The sequence below is a fragment of the Nannospalax galili genome, unplaced genomic scaffold (genome assembly GCF_000622305.1).
Source record: "Nannospalax galili isolate Female #2095 unplaced genomic scaffold, S.galili_v1.0 scaffold713, whole genome shotgun sequence".
NCBI classification, from domain to species: domain Eukaryota; kingdom Metazoa; phylum Chordata; class Mammalia; order Rodentia; family Spalacidae; genus Nannospalax; species Nannospalax galili.
The window spans coordinates 260433-275219 of NW_008333780.1; the positions used below are offsets into that span (position 1 = coordinate 260433).

The 14787-nt window shown below is 40.7% G+C and overlaps 1 protein-coding gene across 2 annotated transcripts in view; it reads right to left on the minus strand.

The window, feature by feature from the left end:
• Scp2 (sterol carrier protein 2) overlaps positions 1–14787 on the minus strand; it is a 112264-nt gene that overhangs the window by 56955 nt on the left and 40522 nt on the right. For both annotated transcript variants that reach the window (XM_029561263.1, XM_008828419.3), the window contains 2 exons: positions 13019–13166; positions 9360–9467 (listed from right to left, as the gene is read on the minus strand). In XM_029561263.1, coding sequence (XP_029417123.1) covers positions 9360–9467; positions 13019–13166 — 256 coding nt within the window. The remainder of the gene's footprint in view (positions 1–9359; positions 9468–13018; positions 13167–14787) is intronic.

The following is a 14787-nucleotide window of genomic DNA, read 5'->3' on the forward strand; positions in this document are numbered from 1 at the left end:
ATTGTCAGTGCTCTCCATGCTATCTGAAGACTCTGAGTTGGAGAGCCTGCTCCAAATACCAACAAGCCCATTAAAGAAATTCATCCTTTCAATTCTGTTTCTCTAGAACTACTCCTGGTACCACAATCTGTATTAGTCAGGGTTCTCCAAAGAAACAGAACAGGTAGAATGAATATGTATAGAGATTTATTAGCTTAGCTCACAGGATTGAGTCTGAGTAGTTCAACAATGGCTGCACCACACTGGAGAGGCTGAGAATCCGTAGTAGCTCAGTCCACAAGGCTGGATGTCTCAGTAGTGCCAATCTGGTGCTGAAGGTCTGACAAATTCCAAAAGATCAGCTAGTCTTCAGTCTACAGCAGCAAGACAAGCTCACCAGCGAGAGAGAAGGCAAGCAGCAAGAAGCCTGGCGTTCTCCTCTGCCTTGGCCTTTTATACTGGCTGCCATCAGAAGGTAACACCCACATTTAGGGTGTGTCTTCTGGCTTTAGATGATCCAATCAAGATCTCTCTCATTTAAGTTAATCCCAGATCCAGTCAAATTGACACCCAGGATTAGTCATCACACAAGGCAAGCACTAGCATGCATTCATCTTTCTCTGCCTCCTGACAAAGGATGCAATGTGAGCAGCTTCTTCCAACTCTTGCTGCTGTAACTTCCCTGCCATGATGGACTCCATCCTGGAACCCTAAACCAAACAAATCCTTTTTCCCTATGTACTTTTGTCAGGGCATTTGATCACAACAACAGGAAAGAAACTAGCTTCTCCTTTGTCTGGACCCATCCCAGGAAATGGAGCCACTCACACTGGTGTGGAGGGAGTCTTCTCACCTCAACTAACCTCATTTAGATATTCTTTCACAGACATTCCCAGAGGCTAATCTAGTTTAATAATCCTTCACAGGCATGCTCAAAGGTCTGTCTTCTAGGTGATTCTAGATCCTGTCCAGTTTACAATTAGTATTATCCATCACAATTCCAGTCCTGTCAACTTGATACTCAAACATACCACTTTCAAGCTAGAACCTTCCAGCTCTTGTGCTTATAGCTCAAGGCCATCACATAATGCAAAATTCATTCAGTCCAATTTCAGAGTCTTTAACAGTTCCAACACTGTTCAAAAATGTACTCCCTTCTGTGTGTGTGTGTATGTGTATACATGCTAGCACACGTGTATGATATGTGTTATGTGGGCATGTACGTGCCACACAACGTGTGAGGTCAGAGGACAACTTTATGAAGTTAGTTTTCTCCCTCTACCTTGACATGGGTTCCAGGGATCAAACTCAGGCCATCATGTTTGTGTAGCAAGTATTTTACCTATGGAGCCATCTTCCTGACCCTCAGGCAATTTCTTAACTGTGGGCTCCTGTACAATCAAAAACCAAGTTACGTATTTCCAACATACAATGGTACAGAGTAAATATTTTCATTCTAAATGGAGGACTGGGAGTATGGCAAAGAAAGAGCAAGGCCATTTATCTGAAGTTTTGTTTTTGCTTTCTTTGGTTTTGAGTTAGAATCTCAAAAACCTAGAGCCCCACGGGGTTAGAACTCAGTATGTAGAATGGCCATGCTGCCATCTCACAGAGATCCACCTGCCTCCAACTCTGAAGTTTTATATAAGTAGATTATAACATGTACTTCTTTTGTTGGCCTGAAATCCATCAGTATTACTGCATGTATAAACCGTTCACTGATTTTTTTTTTTTTTTTTGCTAAGTAATGCTCCATTGTATAGATATGCCACAATTTATTGTTAATGGTTATTTCTAGTTTGGGATTATTATCAATAAGGCTACTGTGACCATTCATATATAAATCTTTTTATAACTTTTAAAATTACATTTGGGGGGAGGTACATGTGGAGGTTAGAGAGGAACTTACAGAAGTCAGTTCTTTCCCTCCACCACATGGGTCCCAGGGATCAAACTCAGGTTGTCAGGTTTGGTGGAAAGTGCCTTTATCAGCTGAATCATTTCACTGGCCCTATTCATGTATAAAGCTTTGAATGAGGTGCGGTTTGTTGTTGTTGTTGTTGTTTCAGAACTAGGCCCCTGCACGGTAGGCAAGCATTCCTATCCTGAGCTATCTATCCAATTTTGTTTTAAAGATTTATTTTATGTGTATGAATATTGTCTGCATGCATCTATGTGTACCATATATGTGCAGTGCCTGCAGAGACAACAGGGCATCAGGTCCCCTGGAACTGGAGTTATAGACAGAGCTACTATGTAGGTGCTGAGAACTGAACTCAGATCCCCTGCAAAAGAAGCCAGTGCTCTTAACATCTCTCTAGCTCCTCTTTTTATTTTTTTATTTAGAGATAGCATCTTACTGAGTTGCCTAGGCTGGTTTTGAACTTACTCTGAAGCCAAGGCAAGCTCCAAACTTGCAATCCTTCTGCCTCTGTCTCCAAAGTAGCCAAGACTACAGGCCTTGGCCACCAGCCCCAGCTATAGGTGCATATTTTGTTTTACCTGGACATAAAGCAGAGAGAAGACAGGCAGGAGCAAGAAAAACATGCCCCAAGGTTCCACCCCCCCATCTCCTAAAGTTTCTAGAACTCCCCAGAACACCACCCACAGCTAGGGACTAAACCCCTAACACATGAACCTTTTAAGAACACTTCCGATTCAAAGACACTTGGGTTACACCATCTACACATGTCCACTTCGGAGAGCTCTGACTGTGTGTCCTATCCCCACACATGTGCAGATGTAAGCTTCTGAGGGCTCTGACTGTGTGTCCTATCCCCACACATGTACAGATGTAAGCTTCTGAGGGCTCTGACTGTGTGTCCTATCCCCACACATGTGCAGATGTAAGCTTCTGAGGGCTCTGACTCTGTGTCCTACCCCTACACATGTGCAGATGTAAGCTTCTGAGGGCTCTGCTTGCATATTGCTTATTTCTAAACCTGGTTGTGTATAAGCTCTGGAGAATTTTAAACATATAAATCATTAGAACCAACCCAGACCAAAGAATAAGAGTTTCTAAGTATATATTGCTAAACTTTTCACAAGATTCTGAGTTGATGACCCTACACTTATGAGTCAGTGACTTCCAACTTATGGCACCTAACAAGATGGGAGCACAACAAACAGCTGTTTTTCAGGCATGGGCTGCACTGGGGAGATCAATACCTAGGCTAGGGTGAAGTCAAGCCAGAAAGAGACTAAGTGACAGGCTGTTACTACACAGGCCAACTAAAAAGCCAACTCACAAACAAGGTGCCCACTGGGCAGGTATAGGAGTAAAAAGCAGCAATGCCTAAGAAGACTTGGAGCCCAGTTTTTCTTATTCAAGTTAAACAAATATCTAGAAGGTGCCAAGCACTATGTGGGAAAGCACTTTTCAAACAGAATAAAGGGCTTGAGAGTATAGCTCTGGCCAGCCTGTGCTACAAAGGGAGACCTTGTCTTAAGTAAAACACAACCAACACTGGAATAAGTTTTGAGACAATTATTTGGATGCTACTTTACACAAACAAAAAAGCTCAATGTCAATGTGGCTTCTCCAACTGATGATATAAAAGGAATACATTTTTTAAATTGAAGATGAAGAAAGTATACTGACTACACGTCTGTTTCTCAGTGTGAGTATTGCTATGGCAGCTAGAAATTTTTTTCACCAACATCTGAACAAACTGAACTCTGAAAGCATATCACAAACCTTCGCTTTAAAGCTAATTCTCCCAATACTGATTTCCACTGTCTTCCCACTGATACTATTTGCAGGAGAGAACCCTCACTGCCCAGTCTTACCATGTTTTGGAAGCAATTATTTGACCATTTTCTGATTCTCTCATTAGTTTGTTATCCAAGTTCCCAAGGCAAAAATATTTAAACTACTCAGAGCTGTCATTCGGAAGCATTTTCCAGGAGCCTGAATTCTTTCTCTGGCAGCATCAAGCTAGTCATAAGTCATGAGCTAGAGGTCATGAGTCAGATTTACTTGAACCGAATCTAAATCCACAATACATAGCAAGTCAGCATTTACTCTTCAACAGTTCTGTGTTCAGCCTACCACTCAATGCTTTTATGTTTTTAAAGCTGGGCATGGCGGCTCATGCCTGTAATCCCAGCACTCAAGAGGCAGCTACAGGAGGGTCACCACAAGTCTAAGAGTAGCATAGACTACATAATGAGACCCTATCTAAAATTATTTGGGGTGGGTGGTGTGAGGTGCTGGAGAGATAGCTCAGCAGTTTGAGAGCACTGGCTGCTCTTGCAGAAGATCCAGGTTCAGTTCCTACACCCACATGGCAGCTAACAACCCTCCATAATTCAGATTACAGGGACTCCAATGCCCTCTTCTGGCTTCCATGGGCATTGCATCCATATACATACACTTACATACATGCACTAAACACTCATACACGTTAAAAACAAATAAAAAATAAGTAACTTTTTACAAGTTTTCTATGAAAATGTTGTATCACCTAAAACACTATTTCTCAAACTTTAATGATAAAAGGAAAAATTTACCAACAGCACAAATATAACTATTGGAAAGGGTTGGGCTGAGGAGCTAGCTCTGTTAGTAAAGCACTTTCATACAAGCATGAGGACCTAGCCTGATCCCCAGAACAAACATTAAAAAAAAAAAAAAAAAAACAGGTATAGTGGTGCATGATTATAATCCCAGTGCTAGGGAGACAGAGAAAGGAGGAAGCCTGGGGTTCACTACCTAGCCAACCTACCCTGCTTGGTGAGCTCCCAGTCAACATCTCAAAAAAACAAGGTAGATGGCACCTGATTAATGACACCTGACACTCACCTCTGGATGCCACACACATGTGCACCACTGGGCACCTACACACATACACATACAACACATACACATACAAACACATAACATATATTGGAAAGGACTAAAAAAAGATACTACAAAAGATGTTTGTGTCAACCTTTAAAGTATTTTAAAATTGAGTAGTAAATTCCATGTTCCCAGGCTGTTTTAGGTTAGTTTTGTTTCTATTGCCAATAGAACAAATTGCTTTGTTTCTAAAACCAATTTGGGGAGGAAAGGATTTATGTTCTCTTATGTCTCCCAGGTCACAGTTCAGCACCGAGGGAAGTTACGTCAGGAACTCAAAGCAGGGAGCTGAAGCACAAACATGGAGGAGCATGGCTTACTGGCTTGCTCCTCTGGCCTATGCTCAGCTGCTCTCTTATACAACCCAGGACCACCTGCCTAGGGGTGGCACCCACCAAATTGGGCTACCTCCACATCACTTAATAATCAAGAAAACTCCTCACAGACATGCCCACAGGCCAATCTGACAGAGAAAATTCCCCAGTTGAGTTTCCATCTTCCCAAATGTGTCAAGTTGACAAGTGAAGTTAGCCAGCAGAGTTAGCTTCTTTACTATCCAAGGAAGAAAACAGAATGGTCTGTCAAGTTTGGCAAAATTGTTAAATTTGATACAAAAACCCAGTGTTGACAAGATTGAAGAAAAATAAGCACTTTCATACTCTACAGTTGAGTGTATATGCTAGTATATTTTTTGAAGAAAAATTGGCAATTTCTGCCAATTTTAAAACATGTACTCCCTTTGACAGTCTGGAATTTATCCTAAGGTGCATTTTGTAAGTGTAGAAAGATACATACTTATAACCCCAGCAGTCAAAGCTAAGAAAGGAGTTGTGAGTTCAAGGCCAACTGAAGCTACAAAGTAAGACTTTGCCTCAAATAAAAATATAGAAAGATTTTAGACATGTGAAAACTCACTGTATAATATATAAACATATATGCGCACATATAAAGATTATAGGCACACATACACATATGTATTTATGTACATAGGAATTTTGGTTTTGTTTAGTTTGATGACAAGGTCCCATGAAGCCCAGCCTAGCCTCTACTTAGCCAAGGAGAACCCTGGACTTCTGATCCTCCTGTTTCCATCTCCAGTGTTCTACTATGCCTGCCTGATGCTGTTTATGCCACACTAGGGATGGAACCCAGAGCCTTTGGCATACTAGGCAAGCATTCTACCAATGGAGCTCCAGCCCCAAGTAACAATTTTGGTGGAAAATATTTACTGATCAGTAAAACCATGAATAAAGAAGAGAAAGACTGAAAAACATTAAAAATTTATCAGCCAGCTGTATTTTTTAATTTAAAAAAAAATTATGTGCATGTGTGTATCTGTGTATGAGTAGACACATGGGTACAGTTTCCTGCAGAGGGTGGAGGCCAAAGGCATCGGATCCCCTTGAGCTGGAGTTATAGTTGCAAGCTGCCTGTTGTGGGTGCTGGGAATGGAACTGAACTCAGACCCTCTAAAACCAACTCCTAACCACTAAGCCATCTCTACAGTCTAAGGCCAGATATAGTATTAGAAAGCAGCAGGGCATGGTGGTGCACATCTTTGATCCCAGCACTCAGGAGGCAGAGGCAGGCAGATCTCTATGAATTTGAGGCCAAATGGTCTACATAGCGAGTTACAGGCCAGCTAAGGCTTTGTAGAGAGACCCAGTCTCAAAAGGGCTGGAGAGATGGCTCAGTGGTTAAGAGCACTGACTGCTCTTGCAGAGGACCCAGGTTCAATTCCCAGCATCCACATGGCGGCTATGAACCATCCTTAACTCCAGTTCCAGGGGAATCCGAAGCCCTCTTCTGACCGCGGCACTGCACAACACGGGTACAGTCACATACATGCAGGCCATACACTCATACACATAAAACTAAAATAATAAAATTTTTAAAAAAGCAGTAAAGCATATGATCATATGATAGCCCGTTTGAGGCCTATTTGGTGCTTTGTGCTTTGAGGTACTGGGATTGAACATACTATGTAGGTGCTCTGGCACTAACTGACATCCCTGTTGGGAATTTCTCATAAAGTTATATGTCCTGTGACCTAGTTCTACTCCAAACTACTAACTGACATCCCTGTTGGGAATTTCTCATAAAGTTACATGTCCTGTGACCCAGTAGTTCTACTCCAAACTACTAACCCAACACAAATGAATATGTATATCTGAAAACAGACTTGTACAGAAACATTTACAGTAGCTTTATTTATAATAGCTCCAAACAAGAAACAACTCCAGTTTACCAACGGGGGAATGGGTAAACAAACTAGGATATTTCAATGCTGGAATACTACTTGGCAAGAAAAAAAATAGTGACACAAGGAAAATATGGACAAACCTAAATATTCTACTGAGTAAAAGAAACAAGACACAAAAGTATACCCACACTCAAGTCTAATTATCTTACATTGAGTTCTAGGATCAGCAAAATTCATCTACAGTAACAGAAATCACAATCTTAGCCCAGTGGTGGCAGAGAGAGGGAGAGAAGGGTACAGGGGAAGCCAAGAAACTGACTGAAAATAAATAGACAGGGTAGAATATTTTTGGAGTGACAGAAATGTGCTATATCTTATGCTGATTGTTGGTTTCATGGATTATACAACTATCAAAACAAGTTATAAAGCTGGGCATGGTGGCACAAACCTTTAATCCCAACACTTGAGGCACTGTGAGATCAAGGCCAGACTGGGATGGCCTACATAGGAGTTCCAGGTGGGGCTATATAGTGGAGTCATCTCAACAACTCCCCTCAACACCCCAAAAAAGTTATCTAAGCTGAGCATCATGGTGCAGGCTGTAATCCTAGCATATGAGAGGTAGGGCACACTTTCTTCTCTCTCCTCCCACAACCTATGTAGCTTTTCTACTAGGTTATGAGCTTATGAAACTTGAATTTTAAACAAAAATAAGTCAAGGTTAATTGCTTTAATAAAACATTCTTAATTATACCTTCCCTATTTGGAACCTCTGAGGACTTAAAAAATTTCAGTAATCAACAAATACAACAGGATAATACAGAAAAAACACAAGAGCCACTTTTACAGAACCAGAATTTTACTACTAAAAGTTATTTTAGAAAATGAACTATACAATCAAGGACTTAAGACTCAAAGTGATTAATTTCTAACTGATAAGAAGAATTACATGACCAGTGGGCAGCAGAGCCACAGCAAAATTCTTTTTTCATAACTTCTAGTCTAGCTTGCTGAAGAGAAAATAAGTTCTGTGCAATGCTAACCATGTATCCAAGAACATGTAGTATGTTCATTTGAAATTATCTTATCTGGCAGGTCTAGAAAGATCTCTATTAGCAAACATCTTACTAGTTAAGTTACATATCTATTTAAACAAGCTTTGTATGTGTGTATGTGTAATTTAGTTCAAATTCTCATCATTGAATCGATTCTTTTTTTTTTTTTTTTCGGTCTTTTTGAGACAGGGTCTCCCTGTAGCCCCAGCTGACCTGAACTCACTATGTAGACCAGACTGGCCTTGAACTCACAGAGATCCACCTGCCTCCCGAGTGCTGGGATTAAAGGTATGTACCACCATGCCCAGCTTCAAGGTTCTTTTTTTAATAATTTTATTTGTACATGTGTTTTGATCGCCTGTACATATAATGGTGTGTGTGTGTGTGTGTGTGTGTGTGTGTGTGTGTGTGTGTGTTATCCCTGAAGTCTGGAAGAGGGCAACAGAGCTGCCATGTGGATGCTGGGAATTGAATCTCTGGAAGAACAGCAAGTTCCCTTAACCACTGAGCTACCTCTTCAGCCCCTAATCAGAATTCTTAAAAGTATACTATGGTTAAAGGGAAAAAAAAAATTTAAACCCTAGATTTATAAAAACATTTTAAAGAAATAATTCAGGGTCTATGATGGCATATACTTTAATCTCAGCACTCAGAAGGCAGAGGCAGGCAGATCTCTGTGAGTTCAATGCCAGCCTGGTCAATGAAAGAGTTCCAAGCCAGTCAGGGCTACACCGTAAGACTTTCTTTAAAAAAAAAAAAAAAAAAAAAGGACTAAAACTAAACAAGCATTTGAAGATTTGAACCACCAGCTGCCAAGTTCAGAGAATACAAAAATACTGAAATCACATACTTATATGGGGCATGGTGATTTATACCTACAATCCCAGTATTTGGAAGGCTAAGGCAGGGGATTGCTACAAGTTCTAGGCCATTCTGAGCTATATAGTGAGTTCTAAGACAGCTTGGGCTATAGAATAAGACCCTGACCTAAAAGGACAAAACAGGGGCCAGGATGATGGCTTAGCACATAAAGGTGCTTGCTGCTAAGCCTGATGACCTGAGTTTGAACCCCAGGACACAAACATGAGAAGAGAGAACTGACCCTACTCCCACAAGTTGTCTGCTGACCTCTAAATGTGAGCCATAGAACATGCCTGTGTGCATGTGCTAAATAATTAATTAATTGATTAATAAACAAATGTATAAAACTTAAAAATCAAACCAGGGACTAAAAATATGTCAAAATGAATAAAAACTTCTGAAATTTATTCAGTATTACCTGTTGCTCCCAGCGGGTGTCCCTTTGAAATCAGTCCACCACTAGGATTTATGACCCACTTGCCTCCATACGTGTTATCTCCTCTGTCAACCAGTGTTCCACCTTGTCCTATGGAGATAAGTATAATATTTATGTTAAAAGTCACACCAAACACATGACATATGTGTTCAAACTTTCCATAGAGCCAAGGATTTCTTAATGTAGCATTTCTTAAGAGCTTAACAATAATTTAATAATTTGCAAGTGCTTCTAAATATTAAGTGACACGTTGAGCAACACAGGCTTCTTTGCAGAACATACTCTGTATGAAAACAAAGCACATGCTAGTTCCTAAGAGCCCTGTGGTTCCAAAACTGCTCCAAATATACAACAAATAAAGAGAGCCAGTACTCTGCAATACTTTAACTAAAGAACAGTTTTAAAATTCATAATTTCCCCCATTTTTTTTTTTTTTTGATCTCTTTGAGACAAGGTCTCTCTGTAGCCCCAGCTGGCCTAGAACTCATTTTGTAGACCAGGCTGGCCTTGAACTCACAGAGATCCTCCTGCCTCTGCCTCTTGAGTGCTGGGACTGAAGGCCTGCATCACTACACCCATCCCCAATGCATTTTTTTTTTGTCTTTTTTCAATGTATCACTGTGTGGCATATACATTTTTAATTAAAAAACTAGTAGGTTTAGAACAGAGGGTTAGCACTGACCTGCTTCTAACACAACCATTCCACTCTGAGTCCAGTGAAAAGACTGTAAGGAGGTAAGGCAGACTCAGAGGGAGCTGTGCGATAACTACCACCTAAGAAACAATACTGTTCAGCAACAAAGTAGTGACAATGTAGTCACAAAAGCTGGCAAAACGTGGTATATTCTGTATTTATTTTAGAAGGCAGAGTCTAGAGTCAACAGGACTTTGAGACAGGTGCAGAAGGGACAATAAGAGAAAGAGAAGACTCAAAAAATGACTCTATGGAGGCTGGAGAGACAGCTCAACAGTTGAGTACTTGTTGCTCTTGCATAGGGCAGGAATCCACTTCCTAGCACCCACAAAGGTGGAGGTGGTGCACAATCACCTACAGCCCTAGTTCCAGGGGACCTGACCCACTCCTCTGGCCTCCAAGAACAGCCACAGGCACACACACACACACACACACACACACACACACACACACACACAAAACTTAAAAAAAAAAAAAAAAAGAATGATTCTTTGGTTTCCAGTCTGGCTGGAGGAAGTTTGGAAAATACTGGCAGTTCAATTCTGAACTTAGGTTTGAGATGCTAATACACCATCAAAAACAACAGACGCAAATGCCCAAAATACCCTGAAAAGTAGACAGCTGAGTCTGGACCCAAGTCTGGAGTTTAGGGAAGCATGCAGAGCTAGCACATAAAATTCAAAGCCATCATCACATATACAATGCTTCACCCTGAGACAGGGTTCCAGTTCTACCACAATAATAGCACATGAGCTTCACAGCACTCCTCTCTGACTGACCACAACTGAATGCACTGTATAAAAATGCTACTCACAACTACCTGATGCCTGAAGAATAAACAAAAGCAGGAAGAACCAGAGTGAAAGCTCAGGGACATATTGCACAACGGTGAATTCCCAGTTATGTTTTCTCAGGCTCTCTTTAGTAGCTTTGCACACAAGAGGAGTGGCGTCCAGAGATAGCAGCACAGCAATAACAGAATGAGCGAGCGCGCTCGCTCTCACTCTCTCTCGCTCTTTCTCTCACTCTCTCTCTCTCTCTCCTCCCCCTCCCCTCCCCTCCCTCCCCTCCCCTCCCCTCCCCTCTCCTCTCCTCTCCTCCCCTTTTTTTCATTTTGAGACAGAGCTTCATGTAGTCCAGACTGGCCTTGAAGTCTTGAACCTCCTGACTACCTCCTAAATGCAGGGGCGCACCACCATGCTCACTGAAACCCCACCTTTCTAACCAACAGAACCAAGAAAAGAAACACCATGGGCCCAACAGTAAGAGAAAGCCAAAGTGGAATGAGCCAGAGCACAACCCCACATCCCTAATTCTACATATGGACCCATACAAGTCTGAGGCTCAGGCTTGAGCTACGGGTGAACAAGATGAACCCAAAGCAGCACGGCAAAGGCTCAAGAGCTGAAGAAAGATATCAGCCACCACTTCAGAAGGCAAAACAAAACTTGTTAGAACAAACTGGGCTGACTGCTCGCTAAATCAAAAACAATACGGAAACCAAGTATGGTGGTTTTAAGCCAGTCAGCTTGAAACTGGTGAGCCTCAAGTCCCAGGAAGAGACCCTGTCTAAAAACAGGGGACTGCTCCTGTGGATTGACACCCAAGGTTGACCTCTGATGCACTAATGCGTGCACATGCACACTCACAAATAACTACCATAGCTCTCCAGAGGATCTTAAACAGCATAGATCCTGTCTAGGATGCAATCTAAAATTCAACATGCAAAGACTCTGAAAAATCCCCAGTAGAATGGTTCAGCAAGACCCTGTCTCTAAAGAACCAAAAAAATTTACTAAGTACATGAAAAAAAAAAAACTAACAAAATCCCACTAGAATGGTTCAAGAGCAGAAAGAGATGATTAACAGAGAAAAAGGAACTGAAAAAATGAACAGATGTTCATGGCCCTGGGTTTGATCCCTAATACTGCAAAAACAAACAAAGAAAAAAAGTATTTCATTGACTTGTGTGATAATATCGAAAGTTCTAATACAGACATCACTGTAATCCCAGAGGATAAGGAAACGAAATCAGGGCAGAATTTAGGAACAGGAAATGGTGCTGCACGCCTAGAACCTCAGCACGTAAGATCTTCAATAGAACTAGTCATAAGGATTATGCAGATTAAGACTAAATCAAGATACGATTTCATATATATATGTGTCATATATGTGTGTGTGTGTGTGTGTGTCTTTTTTGAGGCAGGGTCTCCCTGTAGCCCCAGCTGTCATGGAACTCACTATGTAGACCAGGCTGGCCTTGAACTCACAGAGATCTGCCTGCCTCTGCCTCCCAAGTGCTGGGGTTAAAGGTGTGAGCCACCATGCCCAGCCTGCATAATTATATTCTTTAGCATGCCTGAAATGTTAAACACTGACCATCAAGTGTTGACAAGAAAGCAGAGCACCTTAAAAGTTCATATACTGCCAGACATGGTGGCGCACGTCTTTAGTCCCAGCACTAGGGAGGCAGAGGCAGACAGATCCTTGTGAGTTCAAGGCCAGCCTGGTCTACATAGTGAGTTCAGGTCATCTGGGACAACAGGGAGACCCTGTCTCAAAAAGACAAAAAGAAAAAAAAAGTTCATATACTGAAGAAAATAAAATAAATGAATTTATCTTTCAAACCCCTCCAATTAGTTTTTGTTTTCCTTTCTGCCAAATGTTTATTTAAACACAATTTAAAATACTTTGAATTTGCAAACATGATAAATCCTCTTTAAAATGTAACAGTACATTGTAAGGACTGATTGGCATCATGCAATTAAGTGTACATCTAAGACTATATGTTTCTAAACTCTACCACCAAACTGCTTACATTGTCTTCATACAGTGCGGCAGAGCCAACGTGCAGGGAAAGGCAATTAGTGACTTCTTTTGTTTAATGGTGAATGTGAAACTTTCTCAATAGAATTACCAATTACTCTTCCCCCTTCAAAGATACTACCTTCTGCACAGAGCCCCAACGCTTCATAAGTAAGGAGTTCATTGACAGAAAAGCAATCATGAAGTTCTATCACATCAACATCGCTGGGTCTCAGGCCAGACTTCTCATAGCATTTCCTGGCAGCTTCTTTACTCATATCATAGCCAACCTAAAGCCAAAAAGCCAGATAGAATTGATAGAATTAAAGACAAAAACTTGGCTTTTTAGAAGAGGGTTTTAAGAGCATAATATCTGCATAGCCTTAAAAGCTCAAAATACCACATATATTGAAATCTTAGCTGATTCTGTATTATATAGAAAGTCTAAATAAAACAATATCTAGGAGGAAGACTGTACATACTGAATTGTATACTATAAGGTACATAAGTTTAAACAAGATATAGAAAAGCCAGATATGGTGGCACACGCTTGTAATCCCAACACTAAGGAGAGAGGCAGAGGCAGGTGGATCTCTGTGAGTTCAAGGTCAGTATGGTCTATATGACGAGTTCCAGGTCAGCTAGGGCTATTTATGAGACTGTCTCACAAAAAAAAAAAAAAGGGTATAGAAAAAGAACTTGGAATTCAGATACAGTGGAAAACACAATGCAATTTCTAAAGGAAAATATGCAGTCTTCTTTTAGAAGGCCATACAGGATTTAAACCATTTTTGCATATACCAAGTTCAACTTTTATTCAAGATGTAAAATACAAATAATAGAAAATCAGAAAATCCGAATAGAGGGTCTGGCGAGATGGCTCAGCAGTGAAGAGAACCCAGGTTTGGTTCCCAGCACCCACATGGCAGCTAACAGCCTATAACTCTGGTTCCAGGGGATCTGATGCCCTTTCCTGGCCTTCATGGGCATTGCACACATGTGCACTTATGTACACGCAGGCAAAATACTCATACACATAAAATAAAATAAATAAATTTAAGAAAACTGAGTGTAATCTACATGCCACACTCTAACTTTGTGTTCTTGGGTTTGATTGGTTAGCTTTCCATTGCTATATAACAAAATATGTAAGACAACAGCTTAAGAACAGGAAAGACTTTTTTCTGTTGTTTTTCTTTTTACAAAAAATATTTTTATTCTTTGAGAATTACATATAATAATACATTGTTCACTCCCCTCCCCAGACTCTTCCCAGACCCACCTCCCTTACCTACCCAAATTTATGACCTTTTTAATATTTTTTTCCCATGAATGCAAAAGCTGTATTTTTGTTTGTTTTTTTAAGCAGATTTTTTTTTTTTTTTTTTTTTTTTTTTTTTTTTAAACAGATTTTTTTTTTTTTTTTTTTTGGTCTTTCTGAGACAGGGTCTCCCTGTAGCTCCAGCTGTCCTGGAACTCACTATGTAGACCAGGCTGGCCTCGAACTCACAAAGATCTGCCTGCCTCTGCCTCCCAAGTGCTGGGATTAAAGGCATGCACCACCACGCCTGGCCCTTAAGCAGATATTTTAAGATATATTATGGAACAAGGTCTACACTGAATTATTTACATGTATTCATTCATTATACAATCACTCTGAAAGATAATAGCAAGCTAGATCTAGGACTTGTAGTCTTATCTACAATTCTGCATAGATTCTGTTGGAAAAGAGAAGTTGGTCCTAAAATATTGGTTCACATATCATGAGAATAGTCTTTTCTGATAAGAGCCTCTGTTTCTTTTTTTTTAATGTACTCCTTCATTTATTTTTTATGGGGCTTTTGGCTACTCTAACATTTGGCCCTCTGAAGAGGTAACCCTAAAATCTTTTAAGGATTAGATAAGAGCTCC